General features: G+C 37.7%; 1 protein-coding gene across 7 annotated transcripts in view; it reads left to right on the top strand.

Moving 5' to 3' along the window:
- The window catches only part of LOC105428781 (synaptogenesis protein syg-1), a 284146-nt gene that overhangs the window by 186192 nt on the left and 70838 nt on the right, over positions 1-27116 (top strand). For all 7 annotated transcript variants that reach the window (XM_089075108.1, XM_089075105.1, XM_089075106.1 and 4 more), the window contains one exon: positions 17076-17214. In XM_089075108.1, coding sequence (XP_088931234.1) covers positions 17076-17214 — 139 coding nt within the window. The remainder of the gene's footprint in view (positions 1-17075; positions 17215-27116) is intronic.

Here is a 27116-nt window from a genome sequence, read left to right as displayed (position 1 = left end):
TTAGCAACAATGTAGCGGTTCTACAATATTTCGATAATTAAATGTTTTTGATATCGATTAAGAACACCCTTTATTATTCCCTCTACAGGAAATATATTTATTTTTAATTATAGATTTGCCATCTCTTTCTTTCTGTATTGATCTTTCTGCATTGATAGTTATATAATCGGAAATGCTATGATTTATGCTTTTATTCGTGTGGATTTTCTTTTGATTGTACAAGCAGCAATTGACTTATAAAGTTTGCTTTTGTAATGTATAAAAAATAAGTTTTAGAAGCTATAATGCGATATCAAAATTGAAAGTAAAAAATATTTTCACGACTGCATTAAAAGGTTCTCAAGAGGAAATAATATTTAATTAATTGATGCTCCAAAAATATATTTAAACTGTGTAATTTCATTTGCTCGCAAATGGCGAATTTTGACATTATAACTTGATTTGTACTGACATCTTGTTATTTTGAAGTTTGATGCTCGTTACCATTTTGGCATTAATTCCGAATCATTGTTGTTTCGTTTTGAATTGAAGTTTAACTGACTGTAGGAGACTTATTCTCAACAATGCAAACTGTATCGTTGAAGAATAATAGTTTCTATAATAACACCATTAAAGAAATAAGAGGTATAAACAGAATGGTTTGCTTTTTCTCAGTTGAATCTTTTCTTTCTGAAATCAAGAATCCTCAAATCGATGACTGTTGTATCCAATGTAGAGATTAGCAGGCATTTCATACACATTCGATCGCGTTGTGTGTCTGAAACTTTTAATACGTGTAACTTGCCAAGTGTTACTGCATATACGTCATATATACGTGTGTTGCACTTACACACACCCCACACACACACACACACACACACACACACACACACACACACACACACATATTAAAATGCGTATATGTACGCGTGAGGTACGCGCACAACATATGTCCCAGTCGGGACGGAGTAATTACGCGTGGATAATTACTCGAAGAACGCGAAACGCGCCAAGTACGTGGAAATTGTGGAATGTCGTGCCATATAGAATTCGCCAGCTGTCGGGAAACTACTCTGATTTCTGGCGCACGCCGTGTTATAGACGAGCCATTTTTTCACTTCGGCGACTTCCTTATTCCCTTTCTTCCTTCTTTCTTTCTTTCCTTCCTTCCTTCCTTTCTTCTTTTCCATCTTCCTTCCTTCCTTCCTTCCTTCCTTCCTTCCTTCGTTTCCGCGTTACTTCGCTCTTGTCACTCGCATACACAGCTATCCGACGCCGATGGTGGGTTTCGTGCATCGATGGAGGTGAAAGGGAGAGAACCAGCCGAGACACGAACGGGGTGAAAGAGAGAATGAAAAGCGATCGACGAGGGTAATTAATTTTCACGAAGGCAGGGTCGCGGCTGAGAGCGGTCTTCAGCGTCCCTCAAGAGAATTATCGTCTAAGTGCTGATAGTTCGGAAAGTTCGACGTGCTTCAAACTTCCGTACGGCCGTACGTCGGCCCGCTGTATAAGGGCCAATCATCTCCCGAAATGCATTCATCCGATAAAAGCGCCGTTGCTGATCGTACACCCAGCCTGCCGATATTTTAATCGCCTTGTTGCGTAAAACGCGGCAGATAATAACCGATGATGACATCCGTGCACGTACCATCTGCAAATTGTAACGATCGAACGCCCGTAATTACATTGTGCATGCGTTAATCGTAAATTGCTGAGAGAGCGAAATACGCACTTCCACAGGTCACAGGTTAAAAAAACGCAAGTGTAACCGAAAAATGAAAATCAACGCGCAACGCTCCCCCGAAAGGACGTGCACTCGCGGCTGCTTTAATTATCCCGGCGAATTCGTGCCGTCTGTCGCGGAACTCTAATCGCTTTCGGAAATACCGTTTTCACTTTGAAGCGCTTTGCGCGCCCACCCCTTGTTCTTCCCCAAACTTTTTGAGTGCTCTCCGTACGCCCCGCTGTGAATATCGTGCGCGCTGGAGAACTTCAGCCCCGAAACGCCCCGAAACTAACCGCAAGACGTTTCGCATCCCTTCATCCCTCCCCACCCCCCCCCTCCCTTTCCGTTGCGCCCGTTGCGCCTGGGAAAGTGCACGTCGCTCTTATTGAGAGTTTCCACGGCGATCTAATGTGTCGCGGCAGCTATATGACACGACGTCTAAAGAGGCGTATGCAGGTGCAGCTGATGCAAGCGCGTGGTACGCTCGTGAGAATAAGTTGCCGTTTTATGCGCCTCTTTTTACGCGCCATCGTTCTTACGAGCAGCGAGTACGTCGAGTAGAAATATGAGCCGAGTATCTTTATTAAAACGTATGGTACGAGCGAATTTATAAACAACGTTATTGTGTCTCATTATCGATTCCTATTATGCAAATAATAATTATTATATCGTTGTTGTTATTATTATTATTATTATTATTATTATTATTATTATTATCATTACTATTATTAACGTGTTTAATTTGCGCTATAACAAAAGCTGTAAAACCGAAGTTCCCGGGGCGTGCAAACGAATTAATGTATGCACCTTAATTAAATCTAGCGTACCGAAGCGTACATATCTCTAGCGGAACTGCGCGACTGCGATCGACTGCTTTAATTAGTAAATTAATAAAATTGAAATATACACAGGGAGCGCGTACCTTTGTGGGACGTCGAATTTTACAGCATAGTAAAATAGATATTGGTTGCGCATAGTGGATCAAATAACCCGAAAAGCTGCCAAATTAAACATTAAACTTCCGTGTAATGCCGTGTCAAAATATTTTCAATGTGAATCATTAACGCGAACCGATCAGAGAAACGTTCGGCCATCATTATAATTATTAAACCAATACGTGGTAACCGTTTATTAATTTGTGTATTGGCCTGGTAATACATTTGAACGTATAATGCATCTTTCATCAGCATTTTTATCTGTAATTGATGCATATAGATTGTATCCTAATTAAGTAATTTTATATTACATAGCTGTCGCATACGAAGGTAATTGACTGCCAGCGAAACGAAGTGACTAACAATGTGCACTATTTATATATATATATATATACACACACACACACACACACACACACACACACACACACACACACACACACACACACACACATACACACATACACATACTTTCCATTTAAAAATAATTTAATTATCATTGGTTTACAAATAATCGCATAAGTCCTCGAGTTTCTAGTTACGCTTTAATTATTTGACGCAGGTATAATTTAATATTCAATCGCATACTCCCCCGCTTAATGCAATCGCGAGATTAAGAATTAAACAAAAGACGCAATTAATTTAAATCCAATATCAAGAGCGAATTTGATTTGTTATCCGTTATTTTCCAGGTCAGGCGGTCTTGACAATAAATTGCACGAAACTATTACAACGCTCTCCACCGTAAACAATCGTGGTTCATACTGCCGTATCCGCGTATTCGCAGGAATACGTTTTTATTGCCAATACGGAATCGCGCGCGCGATGTGTGTGTGTGTGTGTGTGTGTGTGTGTGTGTGTGTGTGTGTGTGTGTGTGTGTGTGTGTGTGTGCTTTCGCCGATACGTACCGTCGAATGAACAGCCGGGCCTCCGCTAGATGTGCGCAGACGTTGTACATCACTCACAAACGGCCTTTAAAATTGGCAAGCCAGTCTTCCGTTCCGCGGTAACCCTGATGGCTTCGGTGAATGGCTATAGGAAAGGCATTTGTATGCAGAGGACATACGGCGCAGGACATTCCCTCGGGCGAGATCGTTCTACAGTTACGACCTGCCACCTTCCACCTACTCTCGCTCCCTCCCTTTTATTCATCATCCTTCCTTCCCCGCGGCATTTCTCTTTAGCCCCATCGAAAGTGAACTTCGATTTTGGCTCATAAGTAATTCCCCTCGTCCCCCTCACCTTCGTACGAAAAATCGCACTAAAATAAACGCGGATGTTGCCGATCACCAGGTGCCGTTTGTAGCCAGCGGTGAAATGTTCAGTGTTCCCATTACTTCCATTAGAAAATCTTAAGTGACACTAAAAAGTACTTTGAAAAGATATCTTTCGAAACGTCGGTATCACCACCACTAATTGGAATCATATTAACGAGCACGTCTCGCTATAAGAGGATAAAGCAAAGTAAAGTATTTACGTCAAGCTTGTTTCGCGTCTCCAATGTTTAGACGCGATCCATTAATAGGATCTTAAATAATAAAGGCATAACCATGTTGTACGGTGCTGTTTGGAAAAAAAAAGTGACGAGTCGGTTTTGCAAGAAGTTGATCAAATTTTAATTACTTCGTCGTTATCCACCCCCTGCGAGGACGTTAATGAGACCCTTAACGACCCCACGGCATTTTCGCTCTTCGCCTTTAACAGGAGAAAATCTCCGGAACCTAAGAGAATACTCGTGAACAAGAGGAGAACGGAAAAAGTGCGAGTACGTGCAACAGCCGGTATTTCGTAGCAGACAAAGGACTGAATATACGGAGGGTAGTGGAGAAGAGCAGAAAGCAGATTTTCTCACCATGGATGGTAAAAGAAGCATCGTGAACGATAAAACACTTTGTTACTCACTTAGAGGGCAAATTTATGTTTGATTAGATCCATTATGCAAATAACGAAAGAAGCAAAGAGAAGAATATGATTGGCAAATCGAGCGTTGTAATATACATTTCGACATTGGAAAATATTTACGATGAGTTTTGGAATCTATAGTTATCAATACTAATTTGATTTTGTAACCTATAGAATCCGTTGGAAATTTCACTAAATTTTGCTCGAGACATCCCGCTTGTAATATACTAAATAATCTAAATAAACTTTATCGTAATTGATCTCTCTTTCTTCTGAACGCCTTTAAGCATTTCTCTTTTTATTCTACAATTGTTACATATTTCTGTTACTTCTTTTTCACTTTATTCAAAGCATTTTCTTAGCGTTTACATCGCTTTTGCATTTTTAGTCGACAATTATTAATACTTAAAAGGCTGAATATCTGGAACAGCTATGAAAAATAAAGTGCTTTATTAAGTACATTCGTTCTTTTTCCTTTTCATGCTAAAACAAAAGCATTTCACTTGAAATATCGTATTGCCTTGTCTATCCTGAAAGCATCCGGAGTCCCTCGAGTATTTCCTAGTATCTCCGTCTTTATCTTTTCGAGTAAGCTTATCGGCGGTGAATCGAGTATGAATCTCCCGTAAACTCATTCGGAAAACCTCTCGATCCATTATCCCTCTTGGAAAATGCTAACAGAAATCAGATCGACACACTCAATCAGCGCTCAATTTTTGCGTACTGAGATTTCTATCAAGCTTCTCTGTTTGATTTGTTACATATATTACTATATTCGCAGAAATCTCAAGTAGCACTGCAATGCTCAATTTAAATTTTCGAAAAGATCTGTATATTTTTCTTATAAGAATATTTCTGAAATAAGAGCTTTATATATTTTTTTTTTGTTAAATATATATTTTTCTATAAAATAATATTAATGTACGTTATTTGGGAGCATAATTATTATGATTGTTTTTTTACTTTGTGACTCTTTTGTGTATCTTGTGCCGTTATTGTTTCATTATCATTTTACTTTGTTTGCTTTTTATTAGCAGAATGTCGGTAAATAGGCAGCATCCTTTGTTTCTTGAGGGTCTAATTTACGTGAATCACAGGTCAGGTTTGGCACATGCGAAAACAAGCACGACAGTTTGTGGTACTACAAGTTCGTAGGCTTTTGCATAGTGGATCAACGAGTAACGGGTGTATTCTCCGCACCGCTTTCTCCATCACATTTCCCTCGAGTAAACTCGACGCGTAAACGACAAGGTTGGTCGAAATTGCCCAAGACTTTGATGTCGAGTAGCAAACCAAAACAAATAAAGAAACAAAAACAGCTGCTATGCGCAACATGTTCTATTACTTCAATGAAATAATCAAGATATACTGCAGGATGATTAAAATACTATAATGAATCTATGAAGCCATGATGAAACTAAAGGCGAAAGTGGAGAGAGAGAGAGAGAGAGAGAGAGAGAGAGAGAGAGAGATGAATTATTAATAAATAATTTTTTCAACAGATATATTCTTATATATCTTATACGATGACGTCTTATTTTATAAAATTACAACATAATAACGGGCTTTTTGTTTAACGTGTAAATCTATATAAATCTAATTATATTAATATTTCATTATAACAAATTTACAAAAATAGAAACATAATACTGCTAAAATAATTTATAATTGTGATCTAGTAAATTAAGATCATTTTAGTTTTATGAAAACAAAATTATAAATTGAAGCCTTCTCTCTACTTTTAATCTCATTTTAGTTTTAAGATGTTTATACATTCTAATATAATATGTGCTTTAATATAATAGCTTTAATTTATGTAAGAATTGAGTTCTTATTCTGCATTCAAAATAAGTGGGACAATTTCTCTCTTTGAGGTTCAGAAAAAATATTTTTAGCTATCTTCAATGAAATTTTGCAATTCTAGAATAAAAGTTGGAGATTAAATAATATCAAAGAGATCTAACAAGTTCAAAGTATCAAAATAATTAAAATGGAAAATAGGAGAAAAATTTTGACGTGACTTTACCTTTCTGTTCTTCCGAGTAGTGAATTCGATTTCGTAGTAATCAAAGGTATCTATTATTGCGAAATCAAGAGAGCCCATCAATCCATGAGAAATATATGATCGCGCGCGTGCCTTCTTTTATCTTCTTTTCTCTCCTTCCTGGTTCCCGCATGTTTTCCTTCGGCAATGCTTCGAGCTATAGCCGATCAAGAGTGGTTAAACCTACGCTTTGAAGTAGAGTATCGAGCGAGAGGAAATCAGATTGCAAGAAGCATGAAGCATGTACGTACTCTCGGTCGCTTGTACGGAACCGAAAATGTACACAGTAAAAGACATTTTGTATTTGTGTTAAACTCGGTCCGTGTTAAAATTTTTATGTTAAATAATCTACATATGTAAATTTAACACATATCTACTATGTTAACTGAACCTTAACAAATGTAAAATGTAAAATTATTAAAATGATTTCAGAAGAAATGTGTTGAAATAACACAATTTTCGTACGTATTTATTCAATATGTTAAAATTCACACAAAAAAATGTTGATTTTATTCTATAACAGGAGTGGCGATAACTTGTTATTATTCTTTGTGTGATTTCGGCACAGTCTCGAATCTTCGACGCGTCTCGACATGTTATTTTATCATAAAAATTATGTTAATTGTAACACGCAATTAACTTCAAATTAAGATCAAGAGTACATTTCTTTTTTGTTGAAATATTAACATAGTGTTGGTATTACTATTTAACACATCCATATTATGTTAAATTAACACAAAATTTTGAGTGGATCGTTTGAGACGTGTGATTTATGTTAAATTCAACACATTTTTTTCCAACAGTGTATCAAGGACATCGTTAGATATGTGAATGATATAGGATATATTTCATATATTTTGTACGGCAAAAATCGGAATAATTGTAGCCCTGTTTATTGAATGCAAAAACGCATAAATTTATTATTATTGCATAATTTCATTTTTATTTAGATAAAACGCAGGTAATTTTTACAAACGTATAAAATTACTTGTTTTTTATCTTGCAATCTCATTTTATAAATTAAAATAAAGTAATTAATTCTATAAACCGAATTTTCTAAATCTGACAATGAATTCAAACTCATGAAGTTAATACATTATTACATATAATTTAAATAGAATTTAAAAAAATGTAATTAAAATAATTATAAATTTTTTTACATTTTTTATTTTTTTTCTAATTATACTAGGTATAAAATTACTTTTTTAATCATTGCTTATATTGGGAAGAAATAATATAATATTATCCTTTTTATGATATTCTCTATAATTTTTTTATAACTTTTTGAAAGATGGAATTCTTAATAAATATGAATTTGAGTATTATTAATATAAAAAATTTAACATAAAAGAAATTAAACTAGCAAATGTATATCATAACATATATCATATTCATAAGCTAGACTTATATATATAAACTTTCTAAAATATTTTTCTAATCTTTATAATTGCTTTAAGATATAATAAGAGCTTTCTTTAAAGTTATTTGTTACTTCTACGTTATTATTAATAGTTGTTTTTTTATCGATATATTTGTGCAAGAAAATTAGAAAAACATTGTAATTATAAATGATCCATAATTAAAATTCATTGCTTTTGCATTAAGAGCAAAATAATAATAATAAGAAGTTGAAAAATATTCGAACATAGTATGTATATTACGACGTGAACGATGAATTGTAATCTATCGAAAAGAAGACGATAAATTTCGTAAAATAATTTCGTCTATTACAAGAAATCACCGTATTACGAAGCGCCCCGTTCGCAAAAACTCCCTCGTAAAAGATACGTCAGGATACGCGCGACACGAAAGACACGAGCAAACTAGTGATAAGAGCCACACGGTACGATTGGAAAAAAGTTCCCAATGGAATCGTGGAATTATGATTATGATGATATTGGCGAGAGTTTTGGGGGAAATCGGGGTTCCGCCTTATGACTACCGCCGTTGTCGTCACAGCTGCGAAAACCCTAAAACTCGCCAATATTGCACGTTGGAACAACGTATATCTTCGCCTGCACACATACACACTACACATTACACACGTACGAGTTGATGCTTCCGATTTTATTATTCGAACTCTCTGATCGGAGAGATCTGATGACCACGAAGAAAGTCTCGTCGGAAGAAAATGATTTCTCTGCCTTTTTCTCGTATGACACACGTGACGCTTGTTCCTGACAATTTAATACGGGAAGATTGTCCAGGCTTAATCCTGATTAAGCGAGGTCTTTCAGTTTCTTTATTTTCGGATTGTCTTCTCTCGTAAACGAAGAATCGTAACGAAGCTGCGTGATTGGAAAACCGAATCAGTCAGATTCTCGGTGAACAGCATAATCAAAATTGACAGACGTCGGGTGAAGTTAACGTTAGAAATGGAAAAATAAATCCTATAGTGGAATTTTGGAATTTTGGAATTGTGGATATTGTGTGTCCCTCAAGTTTGATCTCTATAATATGTAATACCAATTTTATAATGAGTTTTATTTAATACCCTAATTTTATATTTTTAGACCTTTTAGATCTTAAAATTTGGTTTCTATTGCCTTTAAATTTTTCTAATAAAATAAAAAAAGAGAAGAAGAGGTGAGTACGATGCAAATAATCACGAAATACGAAAGTCTGTGTTATGTAATTTGAAGAATTATTCAATAAATCTGTTTTTTGCAAAAACAAAAGAAATGAGATACGACGAAATGTGAAAACGATTGAACGGATTAAATTTTTCATAACACGTCTATAATAGTAATTTGAAAATACATGTATCATCTTTTTGAATTACAAACTACGTTTATTATCGTAAAATGATGAAAACGTCGGTGCAAGTGATATATAATCATCAATGATGATGAGGTCGACTTCAAAGTTAAATGAAACTTCGATCGCTGAATATCGCGCTTGCCAATCGTCTTCTGCTGCGAAGTTAGTTTGATCTTGTCGCTTGAGCCACGGAGCAGAGAGAGAGAGAGAGACCGCCAAACCGCAACCGTCGACGTGTCTCCGATTATTAAAGACTTTGCGGAATCCTCGTATTTATTCTCCCTAATCTTCATCCTCGCCTTCTTAGCGGCGATCTTTCTCCGATCCCGTGGAGTTGCCCGGGAGTAAATTGATTTCTACGACGTGTGGCCAAAGCGCAGAAACGATAGCTCCCGGCTAACCGCAGGACCGGCCGTAGGGCACGGACGACCGACAGGGATGAAGGGTGGAGTCTAAGCAAAGTTGTACGGCTTCTCGACACTGTCTGACCCGCGGATTATCGGCTTAGCCGGATACCGTCGTTGGATTATTTCTGCGCGTGGTAAGGGCTCGCCCAGACGAGGGGTAGCCGTAACACTGATTTCCGGCCTCTAGCTTCGGCTCAAGCGCGATCACCGCGTTTCTGTATTCCTTATCGGTGAGACATCTCCCCTCCCCCCCCCTCTTTCTCCCCGCCATCGATATTATCCTTACCCTCTTCGCAATGTAAAGACAGCAAAATATGCTTTCGCCAATCACAATTAAGCAAAATTTAACAATCGTGAAATATTCGAGGAAAAATTGTCACGTTAAATCTGATCGCTTTAATAAAGTGCAAAATTATGGGCAATAATTAATTAATTGGTATAATTGATGAAGTTTTATTTATGTCTCTTTCACCTTTTCTTTGTTATGAGGCAACAATTGAAATTGGATATCAATTCGAAAGGGAGAATTTCGATTTTGAAAACTTTTGCAATTTAACATTTGCAAGTTTTTCATTTGTTTGCCAACATTGTCGTTTGTCTGTCGTTTAATTACGTCTGATTGTCATTTAATAATTGTGAATTTTAAAATACATATCGATCGTTAACTTGCAAATAGCTCTTAATGTGTGCTGTCGTTGCTTTAATGCTTTGGAAACTGCGATGCAAATTGAAACCCTTGTAAATTAACGCTCCGAATACATTGTAGTTACATAGGATAGCGTAACAAATTGCGAAACTCGATTCGAAATATGGCAAAATTGAACGCATTTAACAAATTTGAAATCTACCTTTGCCGGATGCAAGGTCTTGAAATAGGCCGGAAACGACGGCAAGAGATTTCTACACAAAAAAAACGAAATGTTCCTCGCGCAAGAATCTCGACTGTTGATCTCGTTTCCGTTCATTTCGTCGACGGAGATTTTGGCAATCTCTCCTTGTTACTCATTTCCTCTCGAAGCACAGGAAACTTGTGTAAACTCACGCGCCGTAGACCGAGTACATGGAAACCGCATCGTCGATTCAGCAGCATTTCATAAAGAGCGGCTTTTCCGCTGCGTCGACGATATCACTTTCCTCCCGGCGGGGCACGTTACATGGTAAATGTCCGTGCTGGCGATGCACACTTTTCCAACAAAACTCTCCAAAAGAATCGTTACTTTGACATAATACGCGTGTGTAATTCCATCTATTGACATCAATAATGTTGCGCGATACATGATTGGCTGAAACGTATCGCATACGTGTATTTCACGTAAATAATCAAGACACTTTTTTTATACGTTATATTCCAAATATTCGGTACGTTATAAGAATATATATATATATATATATATATATATATATATATATATATAGTAGATTGCCAAAACGCCTCGCCCACGGATTACATGATTCACAACTCTCGAAGATTAATCATTGGGATTGCGATTTTCGAAACTTTGCGAGTTAGTTTGCTACACATCGTGTATTAAATTTTCGAAATTGAATCCCCGAGGAGGGGAAAAAAAAGGAGAAACTATCTCTCGCACGAAACAGGTAGTATCACGTACGCAATGTTATTCTTTCTCGTAGAGGCGGAAATTCACTCCAACATGCCTGCAACGTGTATAGAACGAAAATTTTGTTTTTCATTGAAGTAGAAGCCCAATTTCGAGTCAGTTTGAAAAAAAGATAGAATGTTTCGGTATAACGATACCGGCATAAAAACTGATTTGAACGACGTGATAATTGTTGAAATAAATATTCAACTTCATCGTGAAAAGTTTTCCATAAAGCAGATGTATTAGAATGTAAAATGTTTCCTCTCTCTCTCTCTCTCTCTCTCTTTCTCTCTCTCTCTCTCTCTCTCTCTCTTTCTCTCTCTCTCTCTCTCTCTCTCTCTCTCTCTTTCTTCCTTTTTCGAAATAACTCTACACAAATCTCCCGAAGCACAATGTTCGCTCGTCGTTGGAAAAAAATCATCAATGAAACGCGAAACCCATGGAAGAATCCCTGCTCGTGAAAGGGATTGCACCGGCTCGCTATTCACGCTCTCACGTTGTCCTCTTTTTTTTCAAAAGTATGTCAAATAGGCAGACGGCGCGTCACAGGAGCTCTCGTTTTTTTCAAAACGCTTTTCAGCACGATTCGCGGCTGTTGCGCACCGTTTGCCTCCGGGCGGGCAGACAGAGGGAAGATCACGCGAGACACGGCGAGGGGGGACAAGGTGGGCGACGGGACGACAGGAACGATCCACACAGTTGCCTGCCACCCTTCAGGACACATAATGCACCGCGGGCAGCCCAAGGGAAATTTAGCGGACGCCGTAAAAACCGTTGTTTTGTACGCTTACCGGCGTGCATGCGAGACCAGAGATCCTACGTACGTACGTACATACGTAGATACAGTCTAGAATAGGTAGGATAGGTAGGGCGCGGGGGAGTGAAGGGGAGCAAAAAGCATTCCCGCGCGTTCCCGACGCTGGATAACACCGTTAACGTTAACTCTATGAGCTACGGGGGGCGCGAGAAAAATGGAAGAGCAGCACGCGGTAAAGATGTCTGCGAGAGGGCGCGCAGACTCCTCTCGCGTCTGAGTATAAATGTATAATGTACGAAAAAAAAAAAAAAAAAAAAAAGAAGCTTACGCGCAGCGGAGTGATGCCACTTCGGGTGCCTGCAAATTTAATTAGCGTCTCTGTCTGCTGGATGCATTGACCTCGACGCAACAGGATTACTCTCACCTAATCATCCGGAGAGGCGGGTTTACACGCGCTTGCGTATATTTGCGATGCCCCGCGAGATCGGTTAACGGGAATTTGGATTTGGAATAATTTAATCAAGAAAATCAATGTGTTCTCTCTCTCTCTCTCTCTCTGTCTCTCGTCCTCCCTCTCTCTTTCTCTCTTGGTATGTAAAATCCTATTGCGACGATGCGAATATCCCGATGTGTCTATGTACTTTATATCACGAATACGCCAAAGGGATTGACGTCTATCGACGCGCGCCGGCTTAAAATCCACACAGTTTCAATACATGAAATTTCAATACACTTTTCCTCTACGCCGGCACTGTCCCGGATTCGAAACTAGAAAGAATATTGTGACTATAGGTTGTTTCAAACCGTTCGTTGGTCGTGAGTTAGGCGATTTAGTTGCACTTGGATTGGCTAGAATGTTTTCATGTATATTCGGAAAGGATTTACAGAACCAACCGGTTTTATAGCTGCTTTGTTTATATTAAAAAATTTATTTTATTATCAATTACTTTGTCATGACTAGTCATCAAGTTACATTAAATTTTTTAAAAGATACTATTTCTTTAAAAAAATGTGTATAGAAATTATTTAAAAAATTGTTATTTAAGTTTCATTTAATGAAAAGGTTTCATTATGTTATTTTATTGTATTTTCATAGATTTATTATTTTAAATAAAATTTTTTCCAATTATTAGTATAAATTATATAGTGTAAATATATTTATATTTATATTATCAATATATAGAAAAATTGAAAAGTTTCTAGAAATATAGGAAACATATAAAATGTAAAGAAAAGATGACTACTTTTATTATTTGGATTATATTAAAAACATACGTTTATTTTTTTACATGTAAAAACTGTACGTTTTATAGATGTATTGTAAAAGAATATAGCAAAGAGTTTATTGAAAACAATTTCCATTAGAACTTTGAAGAGTCTGGAGAGTGTTGAATCGATGAGGAGCGTTAAAGTTTGCACCAGCATCAAGCAACTCGAAATTTTGATAGTCAAATTTAACTATTATCACTTTGTGCCAGTGATATATGAAGGACACATTATCATAATGAAAATACATAACAGTAAATGAAGTAATTACAAAATGTTCGCTTCCTCCTCTCCCATTTTACAATCGCAAACATAATTGATTAAATTATAATGAATTATAATTGATTAAAACCAATGCGCTTCCTTGTAATAATATTCGCCAAACTTGCGTTTAAATTCAGATCATCGTCAAACGAGGGATGTTCGAATAAACGGTGAAATAAACATCGAGCCTTTCCATTTGTACCTCCGCGTAAACTCGTTTCTCCGCGAGACTGAAACGACCGGCTCTAGGACGGTAAATTAGGGACTGCATAATATATTCTCTCCCGTGACGGCGGCACAGAGTGAAAATTCTGCTTAAAAATTCAAAACTTGGAACGAGAGACCTAATATGAGCGCCGTGCGAACTATCGCTCATGGGGCTGAAAATGTAAGGAAGAGAAATGACTCCTATGACAGAAACTCAGAAATTGGACAAGATAAGATAAAGGTTTCGCCAAGTTTGATAATAGAATGTCCGCCACTTTTGTTTCGCATATCGTATTGTTCTCTACAAATGAGAGAGAAGCTATAACATTTTTAAGAATAGTTAAATAATATTTAACGAAAAATAATGTTATTCTGCATTTTTAAAGCGCAAAGAAATCAATGTTTATTCTGTGTGTGTGTGTGTGTGTGTGTGTGTGTGTGTGTGTGTGTGTGTGTGTGTGTGTGTGTGTGTGGTGTGTGTGTGTGTGTGTGTGTGTGTGTGTGTGTGTGTGGTGTGTGTGTGGTGTGTGTGTGTGTGTGTGTGTGTGTGTGTGTGTGTGTGTGTGTGTGTGTGTGTGTGTGTGTGTGTACATTGTATATGTATACATAAAATATTTTTGGCTGAAAATTATTTGTAATTTTTCAAATATTAATTTTTATCTATATGTATTTGCACATATTGTACAATCTTTAAAAACTAATAAGAAATTTATGATACAATGGAAACAAATATCCTATATAAATTACAGAAAATAAGTTGTACTAAAAATAGACAAACAAAATATTGGAAGATCATCAGGCTGAGAAATGAAAGTTGTCAATAAATTATCAACTTTCTTATATGTATAAAAGAAATAAATAAACATTTTAACTATACTAGACTTTCATTAGCTAAATTAGATTCAAATAATAAATTACATAATAAGCTACAGAGAAAAAATAAATCGATCTTTACGAAATAATTTGAATAAAAACACAGTGTCAATTTCCTAATAATTTGTGAAATTGTTACTTGACGAATATTTTTCATATTTTCGTATTTTCACGGTGATATTTTACAAAACTAATAGTTCCAAATACGAGTTATCAAATATAGGTGAATTAGTATTGGATCCATTTATTCTATATTCGCTCTCTTCATCTCGTACTCAAATGAAAGTTTGCAATAAGTTTGAACAATCAGGGAATACTCCGGGAATCGCTTTGTTTGACGTTCAATTCAAAAACGGAGAGCTGAGGAATTTGGAAAAATTTAACTGTCGTTGGCGAAGAGAGAGATCCGCATTTCCTCTACGGTCGACAGACTGGAAAGGAAATCCATTCGCTATTCGCTCAGTTTTAATACGCTCGGACAACCAGCATATATACATCCGTTTCCGTTTTCCGGCGCGCCGGCCGGTCGGCTGGCCACGCTGTCCTCCCTGGCATTCTCTTCCGTCGCTCGCCATCTCCTCCGCAAATATTCTCGCCGATCCCTCAATACCTGACCCAGACTAAATGCCCAGGATGCTGTCCAGTGGAAACGGCATTTTCTGGAGCGCGAAATTGTGACGTGGCCTCCGCCGGTTCTGCATAACACCGATATCTTCGCCTGGATACGTTTTGTTTCCTTATTTCACTTCGAAGATATTAAATTGTCCATCTTGCAGGAAAACGCGAAATCTTATTGTCGGATACTCGATATTCGAACCGCAGAATTATCTTTTAACGGAATATTGCTATTTTTGCTTTGTTCATTGTAAAGAAAATTGTTCACGTTGTCCCATGTCTTTTAAATCAATTATAGAATTAATTAATTAAGTTGATTTATAACCGATTCAATTTCGGACATTCAATTTTGTCCAATATCAAATACAAAGAACAACTACAGCAATTTCATGTGTAATTGAAGAAATCAATAGCGATATATTAGCCATTATATGAGTCATTTTAGTTATAACCCGATATTGGGTCATTAAGCGTCTCTCTCTCTCTCTCCTTTTTTAGCTATATAAATTGTCGATTTGCTAAAATTAGTAGATACGTGTTTTTCACGATACATCGCGTAAGGTATTAACGTGAAAGCGTAATTCAGAAAATTATCAGAAAGAAATTGTAAGCAGATGCGATGTACGCTGTGTGTGCGGTAACGATAATAACGATAATACGCGACATTTCTTGGTAAAGGACAGGTTCTCCATGAAACGCAATCACCTTTCGTGTCGCACCTGCGTTAGTCAAACCTGTTATTTGTAAGTAAAACGGATTTCCTACGTCGCGGAAATAACCACTCAAAGTTATCAGTAACGCAATGTAAGGGTGATAATAACACGGATCTTATTGAACATAAAGCTCGTTGCGTCACGATGATGCGATTTCTCGGCATCAAATTAGCCATTGTAGCTATCGGTAACAGAAAATAATCTTTTTTTTTTTATTTCCTCTCGCGCTTCATTCATCGCAATCATAAATGAATTAAATAAATAATAAAATCGATCTTTTCTTCTTGTATATATGAATATGATGGTCGTTTATATTACATTTATAATTAATATTACGAATGCACGCGCTACTATAGAAGAAATATGAAATCAGCGAGAGAAAAAATTTGTCAAAGGTAGTTTTTGATTCATAAAAGGTAAAAGGCAACAATGTAAAATTTTGTTTGCTACTAATTCGGATGAAATTAAATGTTAATGTGTAATAACTGTGATAACTGTGATAGTTATTAACATGATAGTTATTAACTTGTGATAGTTATAAATTTTATTGATAATTATCTATTAATATTTGCATTGTACATATTACATATTACATAATATGCCATTAGCTCTTTACAATATAAATACATAAATATTTAATAACCGATGTTAAATAATAGAAACATATAAGACAGATATTCTATTATTAAACATTAAAATCCAATTTCTATGATTAGAATGTCTCTCTTGTATTGTTATTTTTTATTCTTTACGAATATAATTATATTAAAAAATAACAAAAAATATTTTAAAAACACATTAACGGATTTATTAACAATGTATAATTTTATAAAAATGTAGGTATGACTTTTAAATATTTAAACACATTGTTAATTAGACATTGTTAATTGTAAAGAGTTAAAAGTATTACTTATAGAGTATAAAAATTTAGTATTTAAAGTATTATTTATAGAAATTCTTCCGATCGTAAAATTGACAGAAAATGCAAGTGACGACTATTTAATCGGTATTTCGTTTTTTAGGGCCGCCATTGTCTACGATAGCGGTCCTCGGTGGACAGGCCAATCTACCATGCGATATTCGACCATCTCATCGCAACGATTCCGCTATCTTGATTGTCTGGTACAAAAGTGATACCCGAAGTGACATCCCGATCTACAGGTAAGCTCTTAATCCCTGTTTTTTATGGTTCTTGGATAAAAGCTCTAAGACTTAACGTACTTTGCATGCAAAAAGTCGTTAAATAAAAGAAAAATGTACGAGATCATGGTTTTCGTATATCTGACACTTTTTATCAATGCACTTCGAAACATAAATATGCTACGTACTATATAATTTTATAACATCATTAAAAACTCTCGGAAATTAAGAATTTACTAATTAAATATAATATACTTTAAATTAAATATAATATACTTTAGTAGCATATTAATTAATAAGATTTTGAGACAGAAAGAAAATGTCCTTTTAAATATTTTAAAATCTGTGCATTAATTAGTGAGCAATATTTAGCAATATTTCAATGTTAATTAAAAAATGGATAATTAAATCCTGCATATTTTTGGAACGTTGTATTCATATTTAATACAATATTTTTAATTTTATATTTTATTTTAAGTTTTTATTTTAAATTTTATTTTATTTTAAATTTTATTTAGACAATGAATGAAAATTAATAAGAAAGAAAGAAGAGCAAAGGAAAGGGAGTAAAAGAGAAAGAGAGAGAGAAAGGGAGCTAATGTCTTATTCAATAATATAACAATTAATTAATTTTTTTTACCGACTTTTATTTACTTAATTTATCACTTATTTATCACTTATATCTGTCTCTCCCATATTAGAATTACCATTAAATAAAATTGCATATAAAGTCAGTATTTTAAATGTGCATGTTTCAATAAGGGTACAACGTTACGAAGTTATTTAATCATATAACTGGCTGGAATGCGTCATAAGAAGTCGCTGTGTTTTATTGCGTGGATAATTATTTCTTCCTGTCGGCCCATTCGCCCACCTTTATCACTTATCTCCCCGTCCTCTATCGGGGGAGGTTAACTTACCATTGCGGTACGGTCGTATAAAAAGCGAGCATACCCTGGATATACAACGTGACCCGTGCTCGTTAAACGCCACGATAAGAGCGACGATAGGAAGAAGTCCCGGGCGAGCTTGGTCCACGTAAGCGATATTCACGCGTGTAGCCACTACACTCGCGTGTAACGAAGCAGAACCCGGGTCCGCTTTCGTGTGCGAGCCAGACGTCGATTTTTCGATGGCAGCACCCGATACCGGCGGTCAGCCAGCTGCTTTGCGAAAATGTGAGCTCGCCCGAGCACGAATCCAACGAGGCAAAAAAATATACAAACTAAGGGTGGCTAAGGGCGACTTTTATATTTACAGTCCCTCGACAAACATTCCGCCGATCGAATAATTACTGTGGATATATTATACGAGAGGGGGAGGGGGATATATCCTGGAATGGACTGACTAATGAAATTTAAATTATAGGTCCGCTGTTATCAAGAAGTGCCATAAAGTATTTTAGTGTTGTATGTGTATATGTCTAATGTATGGAAAGTATGGATTACATCTCAAACTTTACAATCGCATCATATAAAAAATTTTAAGAAGTCACTATAAACATACATACTTAATTTTATATGTGTACTATACATAAGGTACAACAATAACAATAAAATGGAATATTTTCTTTAATTATTTGTTGTTTAGCTGTGTTTTTTTGGGATTTATAAAAATAATTAGCTTTAGTATCCTAAAAGCCATCATCCTAATAGTAAAGTAAATTCCTCGCAATCGCATGAAAATGCAATTAAACGCAGTTGCGCGAAATATAATCAAGCATCTCAAACATCAACTCCCGGCATCGGTGTAATTAACTCTACGTTAGCATAAAACAAATAACTGAGTTACGAATCGGTTATACTGGGACTTTCTAAACTTTCTCTGAGTTGATTACGAAAGCTTCGAATCTAAATGTCTCCTGCATCTTTGATATTATATAAACTGAACAACGTAATATATTATATATGTATATACATATTGTAAACATAAAGTGAACGTTGAAAAATGTTTCGAACGGAAGCTACGCACCATTCCCCAAGACAACTCTCAGATAGTAGGTTGAGGGCCATTTTTCGTTATACGAAAATGTTGCAAATATTATTCTTCGATCGCTCGAGGGAAAACACTCGCGCGTAAGCCGGACTACTAAAAGATTGGTACGAGCGGCACGAGCTAGATAAAATCGTCGGATCACGAGTCACAATTCACAACGTCGAATTGAAAGTCCGAATGAAAAAGTGATGGACCGTTTGTTACGTTTTCCTCGATATGTCAACCGCAATCAAACGTCAGCAGACGTAGTCAGTCATCAGATAAATTTCTCTATTTCGTCGTCGGCGCGCAATTCCCTGCTTGTCGCTCATACAAAGTTGCAGACAAGACGATTCGCTTGATTTTATTTTTCCATAGTGTCTTCTTGTATTTTTTTTTTTATACTTAAAAATGGAAAGATATTGACTATGACATGTTTCAAACTCTCAAGTTGTGTATATTAAAAAATTCCAAAAAAAAGATTTTTTTCCTTATATTATTAATTAAATTTCTCAAAATCCAAGTATCTCTTTTAGATAATTGTATATTTTGTAATGAATAGATTGAAAATTTGCTACGTATCTAAATTTCAAAGTGGTAACAGAATAAACTGAACAAAAGAGAGTTGAGACATGTATAATTAGCCGGAAGGAACTAACTTTGTTACTAATAACGCGAAAATTGGTCTCGTTAACTTAATGAATTTTTGAATAAGCTTTCTATTCGCAATAGAGTAAAGTGCCGTGGGATTTAGTTCGATTTGTGAATCGTCACGACGGAAACCACGAGTGGCGCTGTAAATACCAGATTTCGCGTATATACATCCGCAGATTAGTCGGTAGAACATATACATACAAATTAGATCTTGGAAGTCTACTGTTTGCAACGTCAAGAGTGACCTCAGATAACTGTTTTCAAACCAACAATTAGAGTCCATAGTTGCAGTAGCTTGTTTTAGATTCACTCTTCGTCGCACGACAGAGTTTTGCACTTTCTGTTTGTTGTATCTAAGTCTGAAAGGGGTCACGGAATCATGTCAAGCCACGAGGCCTGAGTGCACACGACCGAGTGTGTGTGTGTGTGTGTGTGTGTGTGTGTGTGTGTGTGTGTGTGTGTGTGTGTGTGTGTGTGTGTGTGTGTGTGTGCGTGTGTGTGCGTGTGTGTTGTTATTTATAAACGACTATCCCCGCGGCCGCTTATCAATTTACAGTCACATCGGAAGACGTCGGCAATCGTAATTAAATTAATCGCGCTTCGATGCACGCGGCGCGATTCTCGTCGTTCTTTTTATTACGGTAATGCGAACGTCGCTATCAACTAATGGAAAACGCGCTCGTCGCGCAATCGATGGGAATTACAATACGCATAAAGCGTAAGTAAACATCGAGGTGCACTTCCGCCGTTAACTCCGGCGACAATCGTAAAGCGTTCATATCCGTCTACAGTCATGCGCGGCTGTTGGATGCTCCTGATGAATTCTATCGTGCAAGCCACTTGTCTCTCTCTCTCTCTCGAATACGTCATCTCTTGCTTGGGGATTGCTCTGCTAAAGCGCAGTCGTGAGAGATAATAGAGTCGCGTGAAGAGGTGCCGTATAGGGGGCAGGGGGGGAGGGAGAGGGCCGGAAGGGCCGCAGGACGTCCCGCAAGATAATGGTGTATCGCGCGCCGGTGGTGAGATTCAAGGGGGAAGCCGCTTTGTCAAACGCCGGTCATTTTTCACGGTCGCGAATATGTTACGTTATTCGTCACGTAACCGATTTTCTCTCTAACAGCTTTCAGCCCGGCATTGAAAATGTCGCGAGGACTCCGCCTCGTAAATCACGCCAGATTGTAAAATTGACGCAAGTCGATAAATATATATCCGGACGATGACACGGTACGTCTCCGTACGTCGTATCGATCGCGCGCCCGAAGAGGCCTGAAGAAGCTCGCGCCCATTGTGAAAAGAAAACTTCGATCGTTATTATACCTCGTCGCGCATTTAACATTACATTGAACATGTAAATCCCGCTGTAAATTTTACGCTAATCTCACGTTGACGTTGAACGAGGCTTGCACGCTTGAAAAATAAAACGTAAAATGATAACTTCGTTTCTACGTTAATCACAGAATGTGGAATGTGAAAAAAGATTCCACAATTTCTTTCTTATTTATAATTTATCGACTGACAGATCCGAGAGGAGAAGGGAGTAAAATTTTAAGCTGGAGTTTAATCAGATTTTAACTGGATGTTGGAATTGCAAATGAGCGTGTCAATACGGGGTAATATCTTCCTGCCTCGGTTGATGTATTTCACTCTCGAAAATTGCACTGTATTAGCTATTATCGGCTTTATTCATGGATACGTAATTTGCCAATCACTTTACTTCCAGATGTGCCAGCAAATCGATACTCCGATAAGGACTGCCAGATAAGTTTAATTAAAACAATATTAACGGAAAGTCGATACAACTGCGCACAAACTGTTTCACGAACGTAAACATTAATCTTCAAAATCTCGATACCGCTTTTACATTATTGGACAAGTTGAAACTGGACGCAAAGGCGTTGAATATTTGCTGCGCTTAAACTAAATTGTTATCAATTAGAGATACGTTGTGCGATCGCGTAATGGGTGTCGGATGAAATAAATTATGATGTGACGGCGCTATCGCGCTATCGTTCAAATTATGTCGTTTGATAATTTCTCTCCCCAGCCACCGTTTAATGATGTCGAAGGGCTTGAAATTCGTTCGTCAATAAAGTTGGCTTACATTGGCCGACCGCACTACGCGTTACATTTGCATTACGCGACCGTGCAATTCTATTTTGCAACCCGCAAACTTTTAAGCACCTTGTTATAACGCTTTAGCAAAGTCAATATATATATATATATATATATGTGTGTGTATTTCGATGTATTTTAATGTTATTAAAATATCTGAGAACCGCGAAAGCCACGGAGCCTCTGAAAACTTTGATCTTTTACTCTATCTGATTAAAATCTTTTTGCTATAAAATATAATCTCGAATTATCAACTTTCGGTCGTAGGCATTCCACGTAAATGAATATAGAAAGAGTCGATCAATCGATCGATATATCGAAATATTTATTCGCCAGTAATGATCTTATAGTTCCATAAATATCTTATTTCTATGATACACTCAGTACAAATATGTGTGTTGTATCCTAATTTCTGATACTGCAACCTCATTTCGTGACGGCTATTTCGCTTAGCCAACCAGCTCTTTGTTGTATTTCCGTTGTCGTGCCGTTCTCTGTGAAGTCACGAAATGTCATAAACGAATTCAATTTGAAGTTGAATTGGCGTATACGCGAGCGTTTTCATTAACGTCAAATCTCCTACATGCGCGCCATATTCGTACATGGGCGAGTGGCGATCGTTGCATTTTGTATTATTACGAGACGCGCTTTGTTATGTATCTCGTAATCACATATGATATCAACTTGCCTGTTTTAGAAGCGTCGCGCCGGGTCGGTGTTGACGTCAGTGCAACAGTGTGACATTACAGTCTTTATAATTGTATTGTCCAGATACTGTTGACCAGATGGAACGGAGATATATATTTTTTAATATTGAGATTACCATTTTCTTCCTCTCCCTTTAGACCGAAATATAAAGTCTGTAAATATTTTCTTCACTTTAGACCGCTTCCAGACGTCCGACGAAATGATTTATGGAAAACTTTATTATAGGCGCCATTTATAGCTGTATTGAAAAATTAATTTTAAAAAGTTTGGGTACAAGAGACAATCTCAGTTTGTTTCGGTAAAATATCCCTTTTGCCGCAAAATATAAAAAATGTACACGCGCGAAATTGGTAATCTATTGTGTGTTAAAAATAAAGATTTCTAAGGCTATAGCTTTCTTCCGAGCGTCTGTTATAAATATCGGAAAGCCATTACACCGTATCGTGCAAACGGGGAAGAAGCGTCAGATCTTGCCCAGCCGGTGTACGCCAGCATGCTAATCTATCGTCACATTTGCATTACTATTTCACCGGCAATTATCGCCGATCTCGTTCCTTAGTTGTTACACGTGCGATCGTATGCACCTGAATGTTTGAAAATAGAAACAAAAGCAGCTACCGCAGGTAAAGCAGACCGAGGGGAGATCGGCATTGCAAACGAAAGCCGTAATGATTCTTCCGCGATGCATAAATATTGTATGAGAATTGAGGTTGCCACATTCGAGCATCGCTATAAACATTACATGCAAAACGAGATGTCTGTTATTTTATTTAACAGTTTTCACGCGGAAGTTTGCGATCGAATCAAAATTTCGAAACTTCCTAACGTAGAAATCAATTGGCGGAGTGCCGCATGCATAATGTCTGTTGTGTTCACGCGCGCTTGAAAAGGGAAAATCCATAATAAAACGAACGAAGAATCAATACTGACACAAGTTACAAGTTCATTATGTTATGGTTAATGTAATTATGCCTAAGTACACGCACAACATATCCAAAGAAGATATTTCTATTCGTATTGCTGCATCTTTCTTTCTTAATGAAATAACATAATATATTTACTATATTTCAGTCTTATTTACTCTATGAAGTAAGGACATTACATCTATAACCGCTGCTATAATTTTTTTCCTTCCAATTTTTTTTATTATAGGTTTTTTCTTTTACAAATTCATATTTAAAATTGTTGTAGAAACACTTGTCTATTTTAAAAATTGGAAATATTAATAAATTGAATTTTTCGAGAACGTACGAAAATGAGAAAATAGAAAATTATTCTCTTTTATGTAATATTTCAATGTACAGAATAAAAAAATCGTCTTTAATTATTATTATATCTCAAAAAAGATGATTTTTAATATAATATCACACACACGTGTGCGTACGATATTATATTATATTATATTATTATATTACGAAAATATTTAATATTAAAAGTTCTAAAAACGACGATGTGACATCATGTTTTATTATTTTTGCACGATCTTTCTCATTTTTCTACAAACATATGTTTGCCTAATATATGTATATATGTATTTGGTACGTATGTGTGTATACTTTAGTTAAGATTCTCGCAGTAGTAGAACTAAATTTGCAGTCAGGCAAACATAGTGATGTTACAGCGAGTTGAGTCAGACGCCGACTTTGGGTAAAGTTAAGTCCACCAGACAATGCAAAATGTAAGTCTTAAGTCTTTAAGCGTATTGATCGACCACACCAGGTGATGTTTGCTTCTTCCGCCGTAGGATCGAGGTGTAGTTGAATAATTGCAGAATCGAGTCTTAAGTCATGAGACTTAAAATTTCTATTTGTCGTAGAAACGCAAAAAGGTCTTCAAATCAATTATAAATGTAATAAGTCTGTATTTTAAATTATCTTTCCGCCTTTAACTGCACTCAAGTTGATCGAGAGAAAAGACGAAACTAGAATCAAAAAGTCACTTAAAGAGTCTCTTCAATTTCCGTTTACGTTAATTAAACGAACATAAAAAGAATATGTTTATTTGTGCATCATTCACAAACGAAAAGTGAACGTCTACAAAGAATAATGAAAGATATAAAGTAATAGAATAAGAGTGATAATAAAGCTGTAAATAGCTGTAAATGAAAAACAGCGGCTGTTACGTTTTGGCTTACAAATTTTCCTTTTTTTCGATACGAGTGTTGTGCCATCGCTGACAAAATCGTTTAATTGAACTCTCAAACTCTCGGACTGCTCTCCGGCGAAACTGCCCTGTCGATATTTCCAAATGTAACTCTCCGGATCTAACTCTCTTCCTCTAACATCATTTAGCAGTCTCATCACGTTTTTTTCAGTCGCGCTGCACGGAGATGGGCCCACTCTCGTAACTGCTATTAGCTCGGCCATGCTTGTCCGTCTACGAACTGCCAGTTCTGTCTGTCTGTCTAGCCGTCTGTACACGCACGGAAGCCGTCGCTTCGGTTCGATGGATTTTGATTGAATTTACCATTGAAAGCCTTTGATAAAATGCTTCGCGCGTAATGGTTAAAAAAAAATCTCTGTCAGTAGAATTTTTTCGCGAAATATCGTTCGATTCACGAAGGTGGCGGGCGTAATTTTACGACGCTTCGCGTTACATTGATATTGCCGGTACGTGGTGTAACGCGATTATCCGTCCCGGCTTTGCGACGATGACGTGATGTGCATCACGCGCATCGCAGGGACACACGCTTCACTCGGATACTCGGAAAAAGTACCGCAAATTGGAGAGAACGTACGTAAGTGATCAAAGCAAAGTCGGCGCAAAAAGTGCGCGCAAGAACGGCTCGAGCGAGGAAGTTAACGTGGAACGACGGTATCTACCGCTTTGCCTGTTTGCTTTCTGGATAATTACGGGAGGTCGTGCTATCGCGAAGCGCTGCTCCGTCCGAGCGCAATTACGGTTTTCGCAAAAGTCGCGATTATAGTTACTCGACGTTCTTCCCGCCTCTCGCCCCCTCGCTCCTCTCTGTCCGCTCGATGAAATATGTAATCACTGCCCGCGAGATAAAGCGCGATGTTCAACTTGATACGGAGTTACGACATTGGCGTGATCGTTACATTGCTCATGCCCATACGCTCTCGTGCACACGTGGTGTAAAACCGTCGAAACTGAAAAGGGAAGAGGCGAGAAGGAAAATCAAAGAAGAATCAGGAGAACGCTTTCGGAGGGACTGAGGGATTCCAGGATCGCGCGAGCGGACAACCAATTCGCGCGTGTAATTCGCGTCCTTTGGGATAATCCGCGCGATAAACGGAATTATTCGTCGCGTTCGTGCGAGTCCTAGACCGCACTTCCGGTCTGATGCGGCAGTCACGCAGGCCGAGAGCGACCGCGGCCTGGCGCTGCGTTACGCCGGCATGCATATTTATAAAGGTTGGCTCTCGCGCGCGGAACGACTCTAGCCGGGAAATCGGAACCCATCATGAGAAAAACGCGCGCGCGCGCACGCGCGCGAGAAAGAGGGGGAGAGAGCAGGGGGGAGAGAGACTGGGAAAGAAGGGACGAGAGGGAAGAAAAAAAACAATAAAAATCGGGCTCGGGCCGGCGCGAGAGCTGCCTCGTCACCGGCGGACCGACGTCGTGTATTTTCACGCCCGGTTAACGAACGCGCTGAAACACTCGGTTGAGAAGAGCGTAACGACGCGACGTTGTCAACGCGCAACGTTAAGCTCACCGTTTGGATTGGCACATGGACACGCGCTTCACGGCCCGGATACACCGTACAGAGGCGCAAAAAGTGAAACATCGACGGTTATCTTCGCCGGGGACTTTAATCTGCGGGTCGACGAACAGCGTCGCGCGACGATATTTTTGCGTGTAGAATTAGCGGTTGAACCACAAACTTCTGTTTCTTTGATTTTAGACGTACAAAAGGGCGGATCGTTTTGTTTCAGATTGTTACAAATGGTTATAAAACAAAGCCGGTTTATTCAACACAGATGATTATTTTTTTTTTTTTTTTTTTTTTTATAAAGCACTTTTAAAAACTGCAAGCGTGTTATACCACATTTACGCGTAATTCACCTCGCTGTATCTCCCTGTATCTCCCTCTAATCATTTTCAGGTTGACTGCGAATAATACCTTCGTCGCCCCCTCCTCCACCCCCCCCCTTCCTCCCGAGAGCGAGTGTGTCCGTGAATGGCGAAAGGATGCACGCGAAACAGCGCCGGGCAGCACGACGGCATCCACGTTGCAATCTAGTTTTCTTGCATCCTCAGCCCCCGTCTGTCAGCCCCGCGGGGAGTCACGAAACAATAAAAGTTCCGCGACCGCGCGCCGAGCGTTGTTAAATAAATTATCCGGCTTCTAATTACGTGAAAAACAGTGGAAACTGCAGAGTCGGTCCCAGCGGTGAGCTTGTAAACGACGAGTACAGCGAGAGAACGACGAGAGACGACGACAGAGGGAGGGGGGGGGGAGAGGATGGCGAGTACCTGGAGGCGAGTTGGAGGAATACCGCGCGAGGGAGCGA

This window comes from Pogonomyrmex barbatus, unplaced genomic scaffold (genome assembly GCF_055798465.1).
Source record: "Pogonomyrmex barbatus isolate J1 unplaced genomic scaffold, ASM5579846v1 scaffold18, whole genome shotgun sequence".
NCBI classification, from domain to species: Eukaryota; Metazoa; Arthropoda; class Insecta; order Hymenoptera; family Formicidae; genus Pogonomyrmex; species Pogonomyrmex barbatus.
The sequence above is the reverse complement of the archived record's forward strand: the minus strand, read 5'-3'. Positions and strand labels throughout refer to the sequence as shown.